The 23,124-nt window shown below is 43.3% G+C and overlaps 1 protein-coding gene across 1 annotated transcript in view; it reads left to right on the top strand.

Annotated features, from left to right (window-relative positions):
* Positions 1-23,124, top strand: part of LOC141052431 (uncharacterized) — a 60,246-nt gene that overhangs the window by 21,384 nt on the left and 15,738 nt on the right. The window contains exon 3 of the mRNA XM_073549661.1: positions 16,917-17,086. Within this exon, the coding sequence (XP_073405762.1) occupies positions 16,917-17,086 (170 nt within the window). The remainder of the gene's footprint in view (positions 1-16,916; positions 17,087-23,124) is intronic.

Raw genomic sequence — 23,124 nt, 5'->3', positions numbered from 1 at the left:
ACTTGTTATGGACATGTATGTTGTACTTTTGGATTCTTATGCTCTTTATGTGGTAAACGGAGTCGGTAGCAGTATTAGCCATTTCCTGCATCTTTACATATCTGTACTAAAAAAAAAAATGGGGCGGCAAACATGCTGATCATTTATGAAAACTGTCATGCAATGGAGAATTTTGCATAGCAATATTTTGCATTTGTATGAATGTACAATAATTATAGCTAAGGTCATAGAAAGCTTACATTCCTATCTAAAGTTACCATCCTCTTCTATTTTTTTTTTTTTTTTTTTAGTAGGAGATAAGTTATATGCCTCTCTAAGTTGTGGCATCATAGGGTTTGGGGGGGGGGGGGGAATAGAGTATGACAAGAAAATGAGAGAGCAAAGACAACTGCAAGTTTGCAGATGCACCCTAAGGACTACTTGGATCATTAAGTGATATATTGGTAATGAATTTAGATGAAATTTCCACCATGTCCTGTGAATCATTCTTGAGTTATCAAGCTTATTCCAAAATCGTGGATGGTAACTGTATACTTTTGGACAGCTTTCCAAAAACCATTCTGACTGCCGTTTCTGTCTCAAGGAGCTACGTTGTAAATTCAAGGTCAGCTTTTGTTAGTAGGTGAGTTAGCAACTTTTGGATTAGCTAGTCATCTCTGTGAGACCCCTTCATTGTGTAAAGCCCCCTTCACACATAGCGAGATCACTAGCGATATCGCTAAAGCGTCACCGATTTTGTGACGCAACAGCGATATCGCTAGCGATCTCTACATGTGACACGTACCTGCGACCCGGCCCCCCGCTGGATATCGCTGATCGCGCAAGATCGTCCTGGTCCATTTCTCATCGCCGGCTTCCTGCTAGTGCCGACGAGCGACACATGGACGCGGGCGGAAGATGTCTTCAGAGCTGCGTGTGACAGGTAAGTAACGACTGCCGACCGCTGCTACATCGCTGGTGAGATCTGCCTGTTTGGCAGCTCACTAGCGACCATTTATCAATGCAGCAGCAATCCTGATCAGGTCATATCGTTGTTGGGATCGCTGGTGCATCGCAAAATGTAACGGTACTCGTGTCTCCGCAAGATAAATAGACCTGCTGCGATCGGGAAAGACGCGCCGCATGTCCGTCTCTGCAGGTAAGCCGCGGGCGTCTGGACACATAGAGCAGTGGATGGGATTTCAAGAAATCCCATGTCCACTAACATCTGGCCGCTGCAAGTTGGACGCTGTGTATGTATGTCCAACCCGCAGCGTTTACTGACTGTGGGAACATACCCAAACAGTTCCAGTGTCTGATAACTTTTTTTTTTTTTTCCCCCTCTCATTGCACAAAGACACTTTTCCACAACAGTGCAATTGTACTACACTGCTCAAAAAATAAAGGCAACACTTAAGCAACAGAATATAACTCCAAATAAATCAAACTTCTGTGAAATCAAACTGTCCACTTAGGAAGCGACACTGATTGGCAATCAATTTCACATGCTGTTGTGCTAATGGAATAGACAACAGATGGAAATTATTGGCAATTATCAAGACATACTCAAAGGAGTGGTTCTGCAGGTGGGGACCTCAGACCACATCTCAGTACCAATGCTTTCTGGCTGATGTTTTGGTCACTTTTGAATGTTGGTTGTGCTTTCACACTTGTGGTAGCATGAGACGGACTCTACAACCCACACAAGTGACTCAGGTAGTGAAGCTCATCCAGAATGGCACATCACTGCGAGCTGTGGCAAGGTTTGCTATGTCTGTCAGCGTAGTGTCCAGAGGCTGGAGACACTACCAGGAGACAGGCCAGTATACCAAGAGACGCGGAGGGGGGCTGTAGGAGGGCAACAACCCAGCAGCAGGACCGCTACCTCAGCCTTTGTGCAAGGAGAAACAGGAGGAGCACTGCCAGAGCCTGCAAAATGACCTCCAGCAGGCCACAAAAGTGCATGTCTGCACAAACGGTTAGAAACCGACTCCATGAGGATGGCCTGAGTGCCTGATGTCCACAGATGGGGTTTGTGCTCACAGCCCAACACTGTGCAGGACGATTGGCATTTGCCAGAGAACACAGTGTTTGGCAGATTTGACATTGACGCCCTGTACTCTTCACCACAGCCCTCCATGTGCTAACCAGAAATACCTTGGCTGCATTAGGCACCAGGATGAGATCCTAAGACCCCTTTTGAAACCACATGCAGGTGCTCTGGGTTCCTTATGATGCATGACAATGCTAAACTTGAGGTGGCTGTAGTGTGTCAACAGTTCCTGCATGATGAAGTCATTGATGCTATGGATTGGCCTGCCCTTTCCCCAAAATTGAATCCAATCGAGCACATCTGGGACATCATGACTCGTTCCATCCACCAATGCCACTGTGCACCACAGGCTGTCCAGGAGTTGCCTATTGCTTTAATCCAGGTCTGGGAGGAGATCACTCAGGAGAACACCCGCTGCCTCATCAGGACCATGTCCACGCATTGAAAGAAGGTTGTACAGGCATGTGGAGGCCACACACTACTGAGCATCATTTCCTTGTCTTGAGGAATTTCCACTGAAGTTGGATCAGCCTGTAATTTAATTTTCCACTTGGATTTTGAGTATCTTTCCAAATCCAGACCTCCATGGAATATTAATTTTGATTTACATTGATCATTTTTATGTTTTATCATTCTCAATGCGTTCCACTATGTAATGAATAAAGATTTATAACTGGAATATTTCATTCAGTGATATCTAGGATGTGGTATTTAGTGTTCTCTTTATTTTTTTGAGCAGTGTATGTTAGGCCTCTTTCACACTTCCGTTTATTTCCAATACCGGAAAAAACGGTACTGGAGATGTCTGTGTGTATACTACGTGTGCTGCATCAGTACGACACAGACAGCCCCCGGTGGCAGGAGCTGTGACCGGCTTTCATCATTCTCCCCTGCTCTGCCGGTGCGCAGAGGAGAATGATGAGTGTTATATTAAAGTCCAAACGATAGCAGGTGGGGGCTGTGGAATACTCCTATCATCCACACCTACTGTCACTGTTATTAGCGGCAGCAGGTGTAGGTTTAATGGGGGTAAGAGTCCCAAAAGCCCCCCCTTCTGTTATTCAGACTTTAATATAACGCTTATCATTCTTCTCTGCTCGCTGGCAGAGCATAGTAACATAGTTTTGAAGGCTGAAGGAAGACCTTATGTCCATCTAGTTCAGCCTATTTTTAGTGCAGCTGTTCTGCATTGTTGATCCTGGGGAAGGCAAAAAACCCACAGAGTAGAAGCCAATTTTCTCCATAGGGAAAAAAATTCCTTCCTCTAAGCTGGGTCAACCATCTACCTATAATATTCTGTTATTCGTAACCTTCTATACTGTTACTCACAAGAAAAGCATCCATTCCTTTCTTAAATTCATTCAGTGAGTTGGCCATCACCACTTCCTCAGGAAGAGAATTCCAGAGCCTCAGAGCAGGGTAGAATGAAAACAGTTTTCAGCACCTGCCACCGGGGAACAGCGCTTACTGTAGCGCTTCTTCCCCGGAGCTGATGCATAACACACTGAGGACATCAATGTGTGTTCACCGTGTGCACATGTGTGGGACATGTCAGCATGTTTTGCCCACGGACAGTGTCCCTGGAAACACTCTGACATGTGCACAGACCCACGTGTTGTGAACTCCCTTGCTCAGATTTCTGAGCCGAAGCTCCCTCTGGTGGTTACGGAGAGTAGTGGAGCTGGCCAGGTGGATGGAGGTTCTCCACCTGATGATAATTGGCAATCTGGGATTGCTGGCTGGGAGCATATAATGGAGCTGGCTGCTCTTTAAGGTTGCTGGTGATTTTTTTTCCTCTGTGTGCATTTGGAGCTCTTTTGTCCCCTGCCTGATCTGCATGTTCAGCTAAGTGATTCTTTTGCTAATCCTTTGCATTTAATCTGGTAGTGTTGTTTTTTTTTTTTGCTTTCCGTTATGCTGTTAGGGTTCAGCGTGCTCCCTGCTGGGGGCAGCGCTGGGCCCTGCATCATATGTTTCAGCTTGTTCAGTCCCCTGTTATGTTAGTATCTTTTTGCTTGCTGCCAGTTTATACCAGAGTGCTGATCTAGCGGGGGTGAGATCGTGTGATCTCAGGTTTTCTTGTATACCATAAGTGTTGGACTTTTTCAGGGTTTTGTGCGTGATTGCAGATAGTATCTTTTTCTGTCCTGTCTAGACAGCTTGGGCCCCACCGTTTGCTCAGTCTGTTCTCTGCCTGTGTTTGTGTCTCATCTTGTCTCACCGACGATATATATTTGGGGGCTGTCTATTCCTTTGGGCATCTGCTCTGGGGCAGTTTAGATTTCATCTTTCTGTTTTTAGGCTTAGTTAGTCCACCGGCTGTGACGAAGCGTCTAGGGCATCGTAGGAACGCTCCACGGCTACTGCTAGATGTGCAGCTAGGATCAGGGGTCTGCAATCCGCTTAGTTACCAAGCTCTCTGGTCTACTGGTGGCTTAGCCTGTTCTTGGCATCTTCCTCGGTGACCCATTCATAACACCCACGTGTCTCCGGTACATGTGAAAACTGTCACCACACTTACCGGAGACATGGATGTGTGAAAGGGGCATTATGGAACTCTTCCTGGAAAATGACAGTGAGCTTTCACAGCTTTGCTGGCCTTCACAATCCCCTTATCCTATTTGTATAGAGGGATGTGGTGGAGGAAACTGCTCAGAGCATCATAGTACCTCCATTTAATTTGTGTCAACTGTGATTAGCTCTCCTGTCTGCATGGGCCATGACAATTCCTGAGGCTCTGATGGCCAAAGGATCCAAAAAGTGTACTAGAGGAGTGTCTCTAGTATTGTGCCCTTTCTGTCTGACTTATGTTAAATATAGACACCTCATTTTACGTATCCTTTTCATAACTATTTATTCTGTTTTTAGATTGTCCATCTGTTAAATGGTACAATTTTAAGAGTGGAAAGGATCTATCTGTATTGTAGGTTTTTGGGTTGGTGGGAAGATTTTAACTCGTAGATATGCAACTTGAGGGTTTTTTATAATACAGCTGGCCATACACATTAAATTAATGTCAGGCCATCTAATGTGTGTGGGAGCCTCCCGTCTTTACCCTGGGAGTGTTGTGAATGGTGGTGGTGAAGGTGTAGGCATCTGAAATGTTAACATCCCATCATTTTGTTGTTTAGCCAGATAAGGTTATGTACACATCACGTTGTGTATTCTAGTCCTTTTCAACAGTATCTGGCTACTTGGGCGGTCACCAAATGAAGTCGAAACCTGCCTCGCATATCTGGATACTTCAGAAAATGATTTCCAAGCATAGGCCAGGGTCACACTTGCGAGAAACTCTCACGAGTCTCGTGTCTCAATACCCGGCACTGCCGCTGGCACTCAGACCAGAGTGTGCGGCTGCATGTATTTCTATGCAGCTGAGCGCTCCGGGCCGAGTGCCAGTGGCAGTGCCGGGTATTGAGACGCGAGACTCGTGTGAGTTTCTTGCAAGTGTAACCCCGGCCATAGAGTGACTCTGTCTACTTCATTAAAGATGGTGGCCCTGGCGCAAACCTGCAGTTCCCACTTTTCAAAGCTTCAGACATCAGCTCAAATTGAGGGACTGATGAGGATATAATGTGATGTGAACATGTATTGCCTGAGCCACAGCAAGTAGATGTAATAATATTAGCAAATACCTTCAGATAGAAATGTAGTTATCCATGGGTATGACCAGTAGCAACTAACTGTCACTATATGAGTGGTCGTAACCATGGATACCTGAGCTACTGCAATTCTCTGCACATGTGATAAGCAACATTGGTTATCAAGAGAACTATATAATAATATAATAGTAGTGTTTCATCTGCCCATTTTGGCAATGTCATGCTTATTTTGTATTGAGTGATGCGATTTTTTTTTTTTCTTACCTGGATTATAACATGATTCTCGCAATGTGTTTCCCTTTCTACCTGCATTGGGGAGTGTTTAGGGTATGTGCACACGTTGCGGTTTTTGATGCATTTCCGCTGCGTTTTTGGACGCGCGGAATTGCATCAAATCCGCAGTGCGTTGTGCACACAATGTAAGTCAATGGGAAATCCAAAAACGCTGTGCACACGCTGCGGAAAAAAACGCGCAGATTCGCAGCGTTTTATTTTCCGCAGCATATCAATTCTTTGTGCGGATCTGCAGCGTTTCTGCACCCATTGACTTGCATTGAGTCGGTCACTTCCGCAGCAAAACAGCAGGTCTAAAAAAGATCTGTGGTTTTGCTGCGGATGAAACGCTGCAGATAGGCAGGAAGGAAGAGTGTGGGTGGTGACTGTGTATGGGGGGGTGTCTGCGGGGCTGTACGGGGGGGGGTGTCTGCGGGCTGGGGGGGGTCTGCGGGCTGTGCGTGGGTGTGTGTATGCAGGCATCGTCCGAAGGGACTACAAGTCCCATCGGGCTATACCTGCTACAGTGACAGTGATTGACAGATTAGCCAATGATGGGACTGTAGTAGTCCCATCATCCGGCTAATGTGTTGAATGTAAAAAAAAAAAACATACACACACATATAGTACATAGTTACCATATACTGCTAATCCTCGAAGCCATTGATCACCTGAAAAAAAAATAACAAACACTATACTCCCTGTCCGACATAATCCAATTAATACGATTGTCCCACGACAATCTCCCGTGGAGAGCTGTCCCATCAGCTGATGCAACTGCTCTCCAGGGGCTCCAGAGATAAATGACAGAGATAATCCTCCGCATTGTATGATGCCCCTGCCGACAGGTCATCGGAGTTCACCTGTCACTTTGCTTCACTACAGAGTGAGAATTTTCTCACTCTGTAGTGCTGTAAAGGGAGAGGCTTATCTCCTTTCAGTGTGTTGTCGGAGGCCTATAGAGTGAACACATCTGCTGATGTGAAAGCGCTATAGGGGAGATTGTCCCACAACAATCGTTATTAATGGGATTATGTCAGACAGAGATTATATTGTTTTTTTTGTTTTTTTTTTGCAGGTGATCGAGGGCTTCGAGTGGCTAGGCGTGTAATAACAATTATGAAAAAAGTGTTGTGTTTTATTTAATTAAAATTCTTTATTCTTATGTGTTTTTTTTTTTAACCCTTTATTACTTAGATTAATAATGGATAGCAAGGTGACATTATCCCCTTATTACCCCATATGCCACCGCTGCACGGCATTGGGAAGAGAGGGGATAAGTGCCAGAATTGGTGCATCGTACAGATGCGCCATTTCATGAGCACCTGCGGGCTGGTATTTGTAGCCAGTGGGGGGACAATATCCATGGCCCTTCCTAGGCTATGAATATCAGCCCGCAGCTGTCTGCATAGCCTTTCTGGCTATAAAATATAGGGGGACCCCACGTCTTTTTTTTTTTGGGGGGGGGGTCCAGTAAAGGCTATGCAGACAGCTGCGGGCTGATATAGCCTGGGAAGATCCATGGATATTAACCCCTACCCAGGCTACAAATATTGGCCGTCGACTTTCCCCCCCCCCCCGGCGCAGAAAATTGCACGGGAGCCCACGCCATTTTCTTTACTGTGTGTGTTTTGTTTTTTTTTTTGTTTTTTTTTGTTTTTTTATAAATTTCAACACATTGTTCAGTAATAAACATCGGCGTTGCTATTATTTATCTATCTATATTTATCCATAGATATATCAAAAGATAGATGTCTATGGATATATTTATCTTTTGCTATATCTAGGGATAGATATACACCATGTTCCAAATTATTATGCAAATTGGTTTTAAGTGTCACATTGTATTATTTATTTTATTTTTTTCAATGAAACCCATTGATGGTATTGTGTCTCAGGGTTCTTTAGATCACTGAAATCAATCTCAGGTACCTGTGATAATTAGTTTGCCATGTGAGCCCAATAAAAGGAAAACTGGATGTTCCACACTATTAAGCAGGCCAGAGTTTTCAAGTAACATAGGAAAGAAAAAGTATCTCTCTGCTGCTGAAAAGCATCAAATAGTGCAATGCCTTAGTCAAGGGATAAAAACATTAGATATTTCCCTAAAACTTATGCGTGATCATCATACTGTTAAGAAATTTGTAGCTGATTCTGAGCACAGACGTGTTCGTGCTGATAAAGGCAGAATGAGGAAGGTTTCTGCCAGGCAAGTTCATCGGATTAAGAGAGCAGTTGCTAAAAAGCCATTACAAACCAGCAAACGGATATGTGAAGCTGCTGGTGCCTCTGGAGTCCCTCGAACCTCAAGGTGTAGGATCCTTCAAAGGCTTGCTGTGGTGCATAAATCTACTATTCAGCCACCCCTAAGCAGTGCTCACAATCAGAAACGGTTGCAGTGGGCCCAGACATACCTGATGAATAATTTTCAAACATTCTTGTTTATTGATGAGTGTCGCGCAACCCTGGATAGTCCAGATGGGTGGAGTAGTGGATGGTTGGTGGATGGCCACCATATCCCAACAAGACTGCGACGTCAGCAAGGAGGTGGAGGAGTCATGTTTTGGGTTGGAATCATGGGGAAACAGCTGGCAGGGCCCTTTAAGGTTCCTGAAGGTGTGAAAATGACCTCTGCAAAGTATATAGAGTTTCTGACTGACAACTTTCTTCCATGGTATAAAAAGCAGAAATGTGCCTTCAGGAGCAAAATCATCTTCATGCATGACAATGCACCATCTCATGTTGCAAGGAATACCTCTGAGTCATTGACTGCTATAGGCATAAAAGGAGATGAACTCATGGTGTGGCCACCATCTTCCCCTGACCTCAACCCTATAGAGAACCTTTAGAGTATCATCAAGCAAAAGATCTATGAGGGTGGGAGGCAGTTCACATTAAAACTGCAGCTCTGGGAGGCTATTCTGACTTCATGCAAAGAAATACAAGCAGAAACTCTCCAAAAACTCCCAAGTTCAATGGATTCAAGAATTGTGAAGGTGATGTCAAAGAAGGGTTCCTATGTTAACATGTAACTTGGCCTGTTAGGATGTTTTGGAGTTAAATAGCTTTTTTTGTTCGGTGAATGTGACCTCCTAATGCTGCAAATTCCACAAATGAACATTTTCAGTTCTTTAAAACATATCAAATGTTTAGAAATTCTACTGTGCCTAATAATTTGGAACAGTGCATTTTGAGTTTTTATTCATTTTGGAGATTATACTGTTATAATTAGGAGGTTTTATCAATAAAATTCGATGTATACTCTAAGCGGTGATGACTTTTATTAGACTGACTGTCATTTGCACCGACCACTTAGGTAAATCAGAGAAAAATATCATTTGCATAATAATTTGGAACATGGAATGTGCTGGTCAGGTTTTTTTGTATAGCTATACCAAGTGTGAATAGGTGCAAGCCGCAGTGACTGCAAATCATATATAAAAAAAGCACAGCAGCACCCTGTGAATGCCAAGACATATAATGTCAATGGAAATAAAAACTTCCAAATACTCTGTCCCTCAGCAAGATGTACTTACATGTACTTATATATGTTTTGCAGTCACTGCAGCTTGCACCTATTCACACTTGGAATGTGCTGGTCAGGTTTTTTTGTATAGCTAAATATAGGGGGGGTGTGACTCCCTCTGCTTGATCCTTGCACTCCTCCCGTTAACCTGCAGGTGTTCTCATCCAGCTCTACTAGCCCATTCACTTGTAGGCTTGCAGCCCAGGAGAGACATGTTTGTCCTTGATAAAGGTTTTTTTTTAACCTGAAAGTGGCATATATGGTAGGGTTCAGACAGGACCCATCAGAGAAGTGTCACCTTGCCGCGGTTGACGGGCACACATGAATTGGCCAAATCATGCGCTAAGAACCATTGCTTTTGTAAGTACATCTTGCTGAGGGACAGAGCGTTTGGAAGTCCATTGACATTATATGTGTTGGCATTTACAGGGTGCTGCTGTGCTTTTTTTATATAGGGATAGATATAGATAGATAAATAATAGCAACGCCGATGTTTATTAATGAACAATGTTTAATTTAAAACATGGCGTACGCATGGTCTTGCGTTTGCCTGCATTCGTCTGCGTTTTCTTGCGCATGCGTTTTTTCAAGGTGTGCGTCTAGACGTGCCAGACGCAACCTGTTGCATTTTTGGGTCCGTCCAAAGGCGTCAAAACGCATTACAGTCTGTGGGACATAGGCGTGCGCATGGACATGCATACGTTTGCGTACGCATGCATTTTACGAGTAAACATGTGTAGACACTGGTTTGACATCTAGAGAATGAATGCGCATAAACGCATGCAAAAACGCATGATGCGTTTTTGCATGCGTTTCTACTTGCGCACGATGCGCAGCGCACAAAGACGCTAATGTGAAAGTAGCCTAATCTGAAACGTGTGCACATACCCTTAGGGTACCGTTACACCTAGCGATGAACCAGCGATCCCGACTAGCGATATGACGCGGTCATGATCGCTGGTGCATCGCTAGGTGGTCGCTAGTGAGCTGCCACACAGGCAGATCTCGCCAGCGACATCGCTGGGGACGGGGATCGCTACTTACCTGTCAGATGAGGCGATCCTGCATCCTCCCGCCCGGCTCCACGCGTCGCTCGTTGGCGCCACAGGAAGCCCAGCACGAAGTGGCCGACGAGGAATGGTCCAGGGAGTTCTCGCGCGACGAACGATGAGCAGCGGGGGAGCGGTCGGAGGTAAGTATCACATGCAGCGATATCGCTAGCAATATCGCTGCAACGTCACAAAATCGGTGACTTTACAGCGATATTGCTAGTGATATCGCAGTGTGTAACGGGGGCTTTAAGATCCGTGGATAGGTGTTTCCCTCTCTGTCCTACTAAGTAGCTGTTATCTAGAGCTTGCAGTGACGGTGAACATTACGCTTTTTCACTAATACTAAATTGCTAATTGGAGGTATTTGCTAATATAATTATTACACCTACTTTATATTGGGATATGATCTTGGAGATGGAAATATCAATTTAAAGTCTTATTTATAAAGCATGATTCATTGCATAAAGCTGTTGAGAATCTAGACGCCAGTGAAAATCACTTACTGGTGGGCGCTTGAAAACCCACTCGATCTGGCATTTAACGGGAGTCCTTCAAGCTTCTAGGACCCATTTGTTCATGATAATTATGCAGTCTAAACAGTGGCATGAACTGATCTTTTAGTTTGCTCAAAAGATCATCATTTTCAGGGCATATCTTCCTGTGTAGACAGGATCACGATGCTGAGTACAGTGGCAATCTATGCACACGAGCAATTTATTACACATTGGTCAGTGCACATCTAAAGCAGAATCTGTGTAAACAGGCAATTAAATGACCAGCAAATATGTAATACACCTTTTACTTTCCTGGTTCTTCTAGACCTCTTTATGAGGAGGGCAGGAAGACAAACAGTTACAATTGAATGTATGGACACCTTAAATGTCACAACTCTGTTGTCAGAATACCCAGGGCCAGGGACTCCTTCCCTGTCCCTAACACTAGAGGCACCCTAGCTATTCATGCTTTCCAGATTACTTCTGATGGTGAAGACACTGCGGCCATGTACCTTGCTGAACTCATGAATCGTCCCTATATACAGGTGCATCTCACAAAATTAGAATATCATCAAAAAGTTAATTTATTTCAGTTCTTCAATGCAAAAAGTGAAACTCATGTTATATAGCCTTTACAAACTGAGTGATCTATTTCAAGTCTTTATTTCTATTAATGTTGATGAACTTACAGCCAATGAAAACCCAAAAGTCATTATCTCAGTAAATTATAATGCTTTATAACACCAGCTTGAAAATATAATTTTAAAATCCGAAATGTTGGCCTACTGAAATGTGTGATGCGTGGCATGGAGGAAATCAGCCTGTGACACTGCTGAGGAGTTATGGAAGCCCAGGTTGCTTTGATAGCAGCCTTCAGCTCGTCTGCATTGTTGGGTCTGGTGTCTCTCATCTTCCTCTTTACAATACCCCATAGATTCTCTCTGGGGTTAAGGTCGGGTTAGTTTGCTGGCCAATCATGCACAGTGATTCTGTTGTTTTTAAACCAGGTATTGGTACTTTTGGCAGTGTGGACAGGTGCTAAGAACTGCTGGAGAATGAAATTTCCATCTCTAAAAAGCTTGTGGGCAGAGGGAAGCATGAAGTGCTCTAAAATTTCCTGGTAGACGGCTGTGCTGACTTTTGTCTTCGTAAAACTCAGTGGACCTTCACCATCACATGACATGGCTCCTGAAACCATCATTGATTGTGAATACTTCACACTAGACCTTGGAAATCAAGGTCCCAGAGCCTGGAGGAAGAGTGGAGAGACAGACAATCCAAGCTGCTTGAGGTGCCACAGGCTGATCCCTGCCACGCCGCATTGATGCAGTAATTGATGCCAAAGCAGCCCCAACTAAGTATTGAGTGCATTTACTGAGCATACATTTCAGTAGGCCAACATTTTGGATTTTAAAATAATTTTTTTCAAGCTGGTGCTATAAAGTATTCTAATTTACTGAGATAAGGACTTTTGGGTCTTCATTGGCTGTAAGTAATATTCATCAGCATTAACAGAAACAATCACTTGAAATAGATCACTCTGTTTGTAATGACCCTATATAATGAGTTTCACTTTTTGTATTGAAGAACTGAAATTAATTAACTTTTTGGTGTTCTAATTTTGTGATATGCACCTGTATAGATGTCCACTCCTCTACCCAGGGACTGGGGAGGAATAGTGTATGTAGATTCACAAATCAGACTAATGAGGGAGGACGTGCAGGGATAACTTAACTACCGAATATACAAATATGCACGCACAAACACAGAGGTGCATTGGGGAGAAAAGGAAAGAAAATAAAATGGGAGAGGATTAGGATTTTTACACAGCCCGAAACGCCAAGCAACTGTCACAGATCACTCCAAACGCCTCTACCAACAACCGACTCCTCGACTTTACACCAGGCAGTACAAGACTAACACTGGCAATTCAGTTTGCCAGAGGTGAGTGCCTTATTTTCTGGACTATAGGACACACACAGGTTTTAGAGAGAGCAGACACTGCTATAGGGGTAATATCCCCCATCCTGTTATACATCCCCCTCTCGCCACCATCCCCATCCTGGTATACATGGCCACCATCCTGGGCTCCCATCACGCTGCACACAAAAAAAAAAAAAAAAACAATTCTACTTGCCTTCCCTCTGCCCCCTCGCACTGCTAACAAAAACCTGCACCTTTTAATATGAAGGGGGGAGTGCTTCTAATCTGTGCAGGAGTAAGTGAAATAAGCCACAGCGATCTTCTGTGGTCAATTAACTCTGTAATCACAATCTCTTAAACTATGCAAAACTAAATATATATAATTAGTACAGAAAGTATTCAGACCCCAAAAATGCAAAAAAAAAGTTCATTTTTTTTTCTTATTAATGTACACTCTGCACCCCATCTTGACTGAAAAAATCAAATATAGAAATTTTTGCAAATTTATTAAAACTAAAATATCACATGGTCATAAGTAGTCAGACCCTTTGCTCAGACACTCATATTTAAGTCACATGCTGTCCATTTCCTTATGATCCTCCTTGAGATGGTGCTACTCCTTCATTGATAGGACTTGATTTGGAAAAGGCACACACCTGTCTATATAAGACCTCACAGTGCATGTCAGACCAAATGAGAATCAAGAGGTCAAAAGAACTGGCCAAGGAGCTCAGAGACAGAATTGTGGCAAGGCTGGCCTACGTTGCAAAAGAATTTCTGCAGTACTCAAGGTTCCTAAGAGCACAGTGGCCTCCATAATTCTTAAATGGAAGAAGTTTGGGACCACCAGAAGTCTTCCCAGATCCAGCCAAACTGAGCAATCATAGGTGAAGAGTTCCTTACACTTGCCAGTCCTACTCTAACATGAAAACCACAGAAAGAGGAAAGAACAAAACAGGCAGAGATGCTTACTTGTATAAACAGGCCTCTATACAAATGCCCTAACAAGGTGCAGTGGACCCAAGTAAAATGGCAACTGCACAGGTGCAATAATACCTAATGAAACAGCCAGCTTACAATCAGGGATTGGCCGTGTGGCACACCAGTGCAAAAAAATAATCTGTATGTGGCAATGTTCACACAGGGAATGCAGAGCATCTGGTTCACAGCCTCTTAGTAACACCATATAGGGGGGCTGCCCAGTGCTAACTTTAATGCATCCTTTGTGAACAGAGGCCACAGTTTACAGAACCATTTGGGCCCAACTGCACCCTGAAAAGATAAAAAGTGTGAAGAGTCTTGGTGAGAGAGGTAAAGTAGAACCCCAAGATCACTGTGGCTGAGATCCACAGATGCAGTAGGGAGATGGGAGAAAGTTCCACAATGTCAACTATCACTCCAGCCTCCACCAGTTGGGCCTTTATGACAGAGTGGCTCGACGAAAGCCTCTCCTCAGTGCAAGACATGAAAGCCTGCATAGAGTTTATTAAAAAAAACACATGAGGACTCCCAGACTATGAGAAATAAGATTCTCTGGTCAGATGAGATGAAGATATATTTATTACCAAAAAGTTCTAAGCTGTATGTGTGGATAAAACCAGGCACTGCTTATCACCTGCCCAATAAAATCCCAACCGTGAAACATGGTGGTGGCAGCATCATGCTATGGGGGTGTTTTTCAGCTGCAGGGACAGGACGACTGGTTGCAATTGAAGGAATGTGGCCAAGTACAGAGAGATCCTGGATGAAAACCTCTTCCAGAGTGCTCTGGACCTCAGACTTGGCCGAAGGTTCACCTTCCAGCAAGACAATGACCCTAAGCACACAACTAAAATAAAGGAGTGGCTTCAGAACAACTCTGCGACCATTGATGACTGGCCCAGCAAGAGCCCGGACCTAAACCCAATTGAGCATTTCTGGAGAGACCTGAAAATGGCTGTCCACCAACGTTCACCATTCATCCTGACGGAACTGGAGAGGATCTGCAAGGAAGAATGGCAGAGAATCCCCAAATCCAGGTGTGAAAAACTTGTTGCATTATTCCCAAGAAGACTCATGGCTGCACTAGTGCAAAAGGGAGCTTCTCAGTACTGAGCAAATGGTCTGAATACTTATGACCATGTGATATTTCAATTTTTCTTTTTTAATAAATTTGCAAGCATTTCTACATTTTTTTTTTTTTTTTGTTTTTTTTTTTTTTTGTTTTGTTTTTCAGTCAAGATGGGGTGCAGAGTGTACATTGAGAAAAAAAATGAACTTTTTTGAATTTACCAAATGGCTGCAATGAAACAGAGTGAAAAATGTAAAGGAGTCTGAATACTTTCCGTACCCACTGTATATAATGTGTATGTTGTATGCGTGTCACTGACCTCTTTATATTGATCTATTCTATTTTGTTTGGTCTCGCTGTGATTTTACTGTGTGTAGCAGATGAATTGTTGGATATTCAAAGGACATTGGTGTGTAAAAAGCGGACGACACTCGCATGGTCCGAGTTCTGTGCAATTTTTTTTTTTCTTTCAAATGATCTTTATTGGTATTTTAAAATGTTTAAACGGTATGGGTAAAGGGTAGGGAAAAGAGGTAGGAAAGTAAGGTGATAAGGAGGAAAGGAACAAGGGAAAGAAGGGATGGGGAAAGAGGTAAAAAAAAAAACCCTATAAAGATAGGGGAAAGACAGGCATACATATATACACTATCATGGGTTATATACAGTTGAACACGTAAAGCTTAATAAAGTATCCAGTAAAGGATTGTGCACATATCATTCAGTAAATCTGCACAAGGTATAAATTGCTTATTACCAAAACCTGTAAATAAAAAGCAATACACATAATATACCTCAATGAATCCTATGTTACTCCTAGCAAAACAGTTTAATACAGAAGCTGAGAAAGTTGTTTATAAACTTCAACACTTGTTAAGAAAGAAAAAGACAGTACACAAGTATATAGTTTTGCAATATTTGAGACTACAGATCACTGCAAGTAATTGCTTAATAAATATATGTAGACCTGTCACGTCCGGGTGCACATATAAGTGACCCTTAGACCTTGGGAGGTAAAGTCCGGTTCATTCAAAAGCCATAAAGTGGAAAATACTTCTTTGCCAATCAAAATCCTAAAATAAAAATATTAAAGAAAAACAGGGTACTTATAAAACTCAAGACACTCAGTTTGGATGCCGATCTGAATTGGGCGGCGAGGAGGATCCAGCAGATATTAAAAAGTCGATTCCCTCTTCTGGTGAGGAAACAGGAATTATTCTGGATGCAAACTTCACTTGCAAAGTAGAAAATTGAGTCCAGTTATAAGAGATTCCGCTACGCAGGAGCTTATGCAATTTTGTTTTCTTGCACCCATTGACTTGCATTATTTCGTCCTAGATACAAGGACAATCGCAGCATGCTGCAATATTTTTTTTTTTTTTTTCAATCCAAAAAAATCACAGATGAGCTGTGACTCATAGCTTAACATTGGCCAGAGTGCAGACCAATTTTTTATTGGATTGGACTTGTCCGTTTTCCTTGCAGATGAGTCTAAAGCGGACAGTGAGGTCTGTCACCTAGAGTGCCACTCATTAAGTAAGAAATATCCGCTGGGCTTAGAGACAGTTGGTGCGTGGTTCAGAGAGAAAAGTAAAATTAAGGTGAAGTTGGGCCCGTTCAGGAGATTTGAAGTTAAACGCCTGTATGGCTGCATCATGGGGTGCGTCGTAGTAATTCGCATGAGGAGTGCACGTCCTCACTGTCAGACTTTGTTGCATTATCTGACTTTGTATAGTTGATTGTACTATATACAGTATGCTTGTGAAATGTAATGGCTACTAAAAGAAATGCTGTATGGAAGATTAGACATTTTCTTCAAAACATGACTGATTAAAAATGGACTTTGGGTTTCTGAATGGCATTTGGATGGTAACAGTCGAATAAAATAATGATACTGCAATTAGTATAGCAACATTTCTGTCATTATGAAATTTTATAAAGTGTTTCTTTTCTTGCTCACTTTTAAGTTGTCAGCTGTCTTTGCACCAGTCAAGCCACCATGACAAGAAGTTTTACCAATGTGACCAATGTGGGAAGGAGCTGACTACTCTTAAGAAGTTACATGACCACATTGCCTACCACTCTGATGACAGACCTCACAAATGCCATCTCTGTGACAAGGCATATAAAGTAAAAAGTATGTATAAGAGCCGTATTTACTTCTAGTCGCTTTTGGTTTGATATTTTCTATAGGAAAAATGTACATGGTGTATTACAGTATTTAAAGGGGTTTTCCAGGCTTGAGGTAGATTTGTGAAGTCAAAAGCAACATAAGCCAGCTCACCACACTTCCACCGCAGACCTCGGAACTCCGTCTGGACTGACGTGAGACAAGTAGGAGAGAGCAATTAGTTCCAGCTGCGTGTAAAATTCTTTCTTTATTCCTTCAATAAAAATGCATAAATCTTCATAATGTGTGCCCCAACATGGACAACAGCAACACGTTTCGATCTAAAAGATCTTTGTCAAAGCCATAAAGACACATTGGTCATGTCTACTTTATATAATACATGTAGTCCAATGGCATTCAAAGAATACAATCATGTGACGATCTATAAAACTACAAATCACAAATTTAAATATAAAAATTAAAACAGATTTGTGAAGTCCCTCTTTGACTGCAGATTAGTGTACTCTTGACCACGTGCGTTACGCACACTTGCAGGATTCCCCTCAGATTTCCATATTGAACACGGGGTCACGTGAGTGCAATTTGCACCCCGGTGGTCATGTCGTGCCGACTAGAATCTAATCTACTTGTCTCAATCGAACATTGAGTGAAGCAGATGAGTGACTTGATTACCCTCTCAAGCTGGCATTTGAGCGGAATTCTGACAGTGTTTGTAATGCACGCTGTCGGGGTTCATTAATCTGCAGTCAGAATAGAGTATGCTATGGTCTCAGCTGGTGAGGTGGGTTATTTAAGCTGTAGGTCAGGGTGTGCAACATTGGGAGAAGGCTATGGCATAACTGGCAGGACTTGCTGGATGGCACATGGAACAGTGAGGACCAGGACTACAGGTTATGGAGGATGGCATTCAGACAAGCATAGAAGGAATCCCCAATGGAGATAGGGCCAGGAGTGTGGATTTACACAGTAACTATATGTATGATCAGTCCAGGACTTGCATCAAACATATGGTTACTGGTAGCGTTGTGTGCCTTCAGTAAACAGATGGCCAGAGGCACAGCCATTCGACAAACAAATAGTTAACCTCTGGCAGAATTGATGAATGGGCAAACTGGATACTTTCTAGCAGAAAGAACAAACTAAAACACTGCTGCAACAGGTGTGGCAGGTGTATAGCAGAGGGTAGTTTATGCTTACAGCTGAAGAATGGTTAACTGCATGTCTGAGCCAGGAAGTAAATGCAGATGGTTGATAAACAGGCTGGAATTTGCTGAAGACATGGTTAGCCAGCTGAGAGTAATGGATGTTGAGACAAACGCCAGAAGGACACATGTCACTGAATGTACAGCCTACTTAACGCGAACCTGTCACCTGTTTTGGCTGCTATAAGATGCAGCCGCTGCCTTTCAGAGCTTATCTACTGCATTCTATCGTGCTGTAGATAAGTCCCCGATCCGACCTTCAAGATAAGAAAAATATGTTTTATTATACTCACCTGCAGGGCGGTTCGGTCCGATGGGTGTCACAGCTCCTGGTCCGGCGCCTCCCATCTTCTTGCAATGCCGCCATCCTGCTTGCTTCTTGGTCCCCAGCATCACGCTCCTGTGCAGGCGTACTTATCTGCCCTGTGGAGGGCAAAGCAAAGTACTGCAGTGCGCTGGGCCTCTCTGACCTTTCCCGGCGCCTGCGCACTGCAGGAATTTGCTCTGCCCTCAACAGGGCAGATAAGTACGCCTGCACAGGAGCGCGATGCCAGGAGTGAGGAAGCAAGCAGGAGGGCGGCGCCGCAAGAAGCTGGGAGGCGCCGGACCCTGACCTGCGACACCCACCGGACCGCCCCACGGGTGAGTACAATAAAACTTATTTTTCTAATCTTGCAGGTCGGATCAGGGGCTTATCTACAGCATTATAGAATGCTGTAGATAAGCCCTGAAAGGCAGTGTCTGTACCTTATAGCGGCCAAACCTGGTGATGGGTTCCCTTTAATACTGAGACAGAACATGGGTGCCTGAGACAGCCATAGAGTAATCTGTTATCAAGTTTTTGCTGTCGTATCTGAGAGCAGCATGATGTAGCAGACCCTGATTCCAGCAATGTATCAGGTACTGGGCTGCATGCTGTTATTTTGATAGAATCACTGTTTTATCTGCTGCAGATATGGCAGTTCACTGACCCTTGAGCTCTATGTAACCCCTCCCCTGCCAGCAATGTACAGTGTACACAGAGAGCTGCCAATAAGTGGTGGGGGCTGAGTTATACATTGCTCCCTAATACTCTTGACTACCAGGCAGCTGGTTTACTAGTCCTCTAGTTATAATCTCCCAGACGATTAAAACAGTGATTTTTATCAAAACTGCAGCAAGTGACACGTCGCTGGAATTAGGGTCTCTGTCTCGCCATCTTAATCATCTAATCTGAGAGCAGAATGATGTAAAGAACCTGGTGAGATTCCATTTAACTCCTTCATGAAAGGGTCAGTTTCCACTTTTTTTTTTTTCCATTTTTATTTTTTCCTTCACTTTTTCCAAGAGTCATAACTTTTTTTTTTTTTTGTTGTTGTCTGTCCACATAACTGTATGAGGTTTTATTTTTTTGCGGGTCAAATTGTACATTTGAATGACCTCATTCATTTTATCATGTGCCGGGGGTAGCCGAGACCCCAGAGAACATGATACGGGTCGGTTTTTACCAACCCCGCTTTTGCGATCGCCGTTATTAACCGTATAATGGCGACCGCAAAAAAAAAAAAAAGCTGCGATTTTGCATTAACTTTCTCTCTCCTCTAATGTGATCGCACATCAGTAGAGAGAGAAATAGGGTCCCTGATTCCCCCCCGGTACCTCCCGGTGGTCCTCGGTCCCTATTGCCTCCTCCGGTGGGCGCTGCCATCTTCTTCCATTCATTCATTGAACATACATTTTGATCATTGTGATAAACTCTATCACAGAGATCAAAATAAAAAAAATAGTAAATATCCCCCCTTAGTTAGGGAAATATAATGAAATAACGTAAATATATTTTCATTTTTCAGTTGGGGTTGGAATTAGGGTTGGGGTTGGGATTAGGGTTAGGGGTGAGTTGGGATTAGGGCTGGTGTTAGAATTGAGGGGTTTCGACTATTTAGGCACATCAGGGGGGTCTCCAAACGCGATATGGTGCCACCATTGATTCCAGCCAATTTTGCGTTCAAAAAGGTGAAATGGTGCTCCCTCCCTTCCGAGCCCAGACGTGTGCCCAAACAGTGGTTTACCCTAACAAATGGGGCATCAGCGTACTCGGGACAAATTGCACACCAACCTTGGGGGTCTAATTTCTCCTGATACCCTTGGGAAAATAAAAAAAAATGGGGGCTAAAAAATCACTTTTGAGGAAAAAAAATGATTTTTTATTTTCACGGCTCTGCGTTATAAACTTCTGTGAAGCACTTGGGGGTTCAAAGTGCTCACCACACATCTAGATAAGTTCCTTAAGGGGTCTAGTTTCCAAAATGGTGTCTCTTGTGTGTTTTTTTTTTTTTTTTTTTTTTTTTTTACTGTTTAGGCTCTCCAAACGCGACATGGCGTCCAATCTCAATTCCAGCCAATTCTGCATTGAACAAGTCAAACGGTGCTCCTTCCCTTCTGAGCTCTGCCGTGCGCCCAAACAGTGGTTTACCCCCACATATGGGGTATGGGCGTAGTCAGGACAAATTGCACAACAACTTTGGGGGTCTAATTTCTCGTGTTACCCTTGTAAAAATAAAAATTCATTTTTGTGGAAAAAAAATGTTTTTTTTATTTTCACGGCTCTACGTTATAAACCTTTGTGAAGCACTTGGAGGTTCAAAGTTCTCACCACACATCTAAATAAGTTCCTTAGGGGGTCTAGTTTACAAAATGGGGTCACTTGTTGGGGGTTTCCACTGTTTAGGCACATCAGGGGCTCTCCAAACACAACATGGCGTCCGATCCCAATTCCAGCCAATTCTGCATTGAAAAAGTCAAACGGTGCTCCTTCCGTTCCAAGCCCTGCCGTGCGCCCAAACAGTGGTTTACCCCCACATATGGGGTATCGGCGTATTCAGGAAAAATTGCACTACAAATTTTCTGGTTCATTTTCTCTTTTTTACTCTTATGAAAATAAAAAAAAAATTGGTTCTGAAGTAAAATGTTTGTAAAAAAAAAAAAAAGTTAAATGTTAATTTTTTTCCTTCCACATTGCTTCAGTTCCTGTGAAGCACCTAAAGGGTTAATAAACTTCTTGATTGTGGTTTTGTGCACCTTGAGGGGTGCAGTTTTTAGAATGGTGTCACTTTTGGGTATTTTCTGCCATGTAGACCCCTCAAAGTGACTTCAAATGTGATGTGGTCCCTAAAAACAATGGTTTTGTAAATTTTGTTGTAAAAATGAGAAATCGCTGGTCAACTTTTAGCCCCTTTCCTACATTGGACGTAATATTCCGTCCATGTGACCTGGGCCCTAAGTCCCATGGACGGAATATTACGTCATAGTGATCAGCGGCCGGGTGTCAGCTGATTATCACAGCTGACACCCGGCACAATGTGTCAGGGGCGGTCACGGACTGCCCCCGACACATTAACCCCTTGCACACCGCGATCAAACATGACGGGGACCTTCGGGGGCCTGCAGGGCGCTGACTTCCTCAGTGCCTGCAAAGCGCAGGCATGAGGAAGTCTGCGTCTATGCCTGTGACAGATCGCTGATCTGTCACAGTGATCTGTGATGTGATAGATCAGCGATCTGTCACAGGACAGTTATGTCCCCCCTGGGACAATGTAATAAAGTTTAAAAAAAAAAAGTGTAAAAATTATTTTTAAAAAATCGCTAAATTTAAAAAAAAAAAAAAAAAAAAATCCCCTAATAAATTCATTTTTTGGAAATAAAAAACAATAAAAGTACACATATTTGGTATCGCCACGTCCGTAACGACCTGCCCTATAAAACTGTCCCATTAGTTAGTTCCTTTAGCGAACCCCTTAAAAAATAAAAATAAAAAACGAAGCAAAAAAATGATTTATTATCGTACCGCCGAACATAAAGTGAAATAACGCGCGATCAAAAAGACGCATATAAATATCCATGGTACCACTGAAAACATCATCTTGTCCCGCAAAAAACGAGCAACCATACAGCATCATCAGCAGAAAAATAAAAAAGTTATAGCTCGCAGAATAAAGCGATGCAAAAATAATTATTTTTTATATAAAATTGTTTTCATTGCATAAAAGCGCCAAAACATAAAAAAAGACCTAAATGAGGTATCGCTGTAACCGTACTGACCCGAAGAATAAAACCGCTTTATCAATTTTATCGCACGCGGAACGGTGTAAGCGCACCCCCCCAAAAGAAATTCATGAAACGCTGGTTTTTGTTCATTCTGCGTCCCAAAAATCGGAATAAAAAGCGATCAAAAGATGTCACGTGCCCGAAAATGATACCAATAAAAACGTCAACTCGTCCCGCAGAAAATAAGACCCTCACATGACTCTGTGGGTCAAAATATGGAAAAATTATAGCTCTCAATATGTGGTGATGTAAAAACTATTTTTACAATAAAAAGCGTCTTTTAGCGTGTGACAGCTGCCAAAAATAAAAACCGCCATAAATAGTAAATCAAACCCCCCGTTATCACCCCCTTAGGCTAGTTTCACACTAGCGTTTATTTCCTGCAGCGCACGGCGCCGCTAAGCCCCGCCCCCTCCCGGCACCCTGCCCACCCCATCCAGTCATCGGCACCTACTAGCGCACATGGACGCTTGCGATCTGTGCACCTTATCTTTAGCATAGGGTGCGCAGATCGTGCGCTGGCCGTGCCCTAGTAGGATTTTAGTGTGCGCTGCGCACTTTTGAAGGTGCGCCGTGCGCGCCAAAATGCAACATGCGTTCGGCGCGCACCTTCAAAAGTGCGCAGCACACGCTAAAATCCTACTAGCGCACGGCCAGCGCACGATCTGCGCACCCTATGCTAAAGATAGGGTGCGCAGATCGCAAGCGTCCATGTGCGCTAGTAGGCGCCGATGACCGGATGGGGCGGGCAGGGAGCCG

Source organism: Dendrobates tinctorius, unplaced genomic scaffold (assembly GCF_039654945.1).
Source record: "Dendrobates tinctorius isolate UK_male_01 unplaced genomic scaffold, ASM3965494v1 ptg000160l, whole genome shotgun sequence".
NCBI classification, from domain to species: Eukaryota; Metazoa; Chordata; class Amphibia; order Anura; family Dendrobatidae; genus Dendrobates; species Dendrobates tinctorius.
The sequence above is the reverse complement of the archived record's forward strand: the minus strand, read 5'-3'. Positions and strand labels throughout refer to the sequence as shown.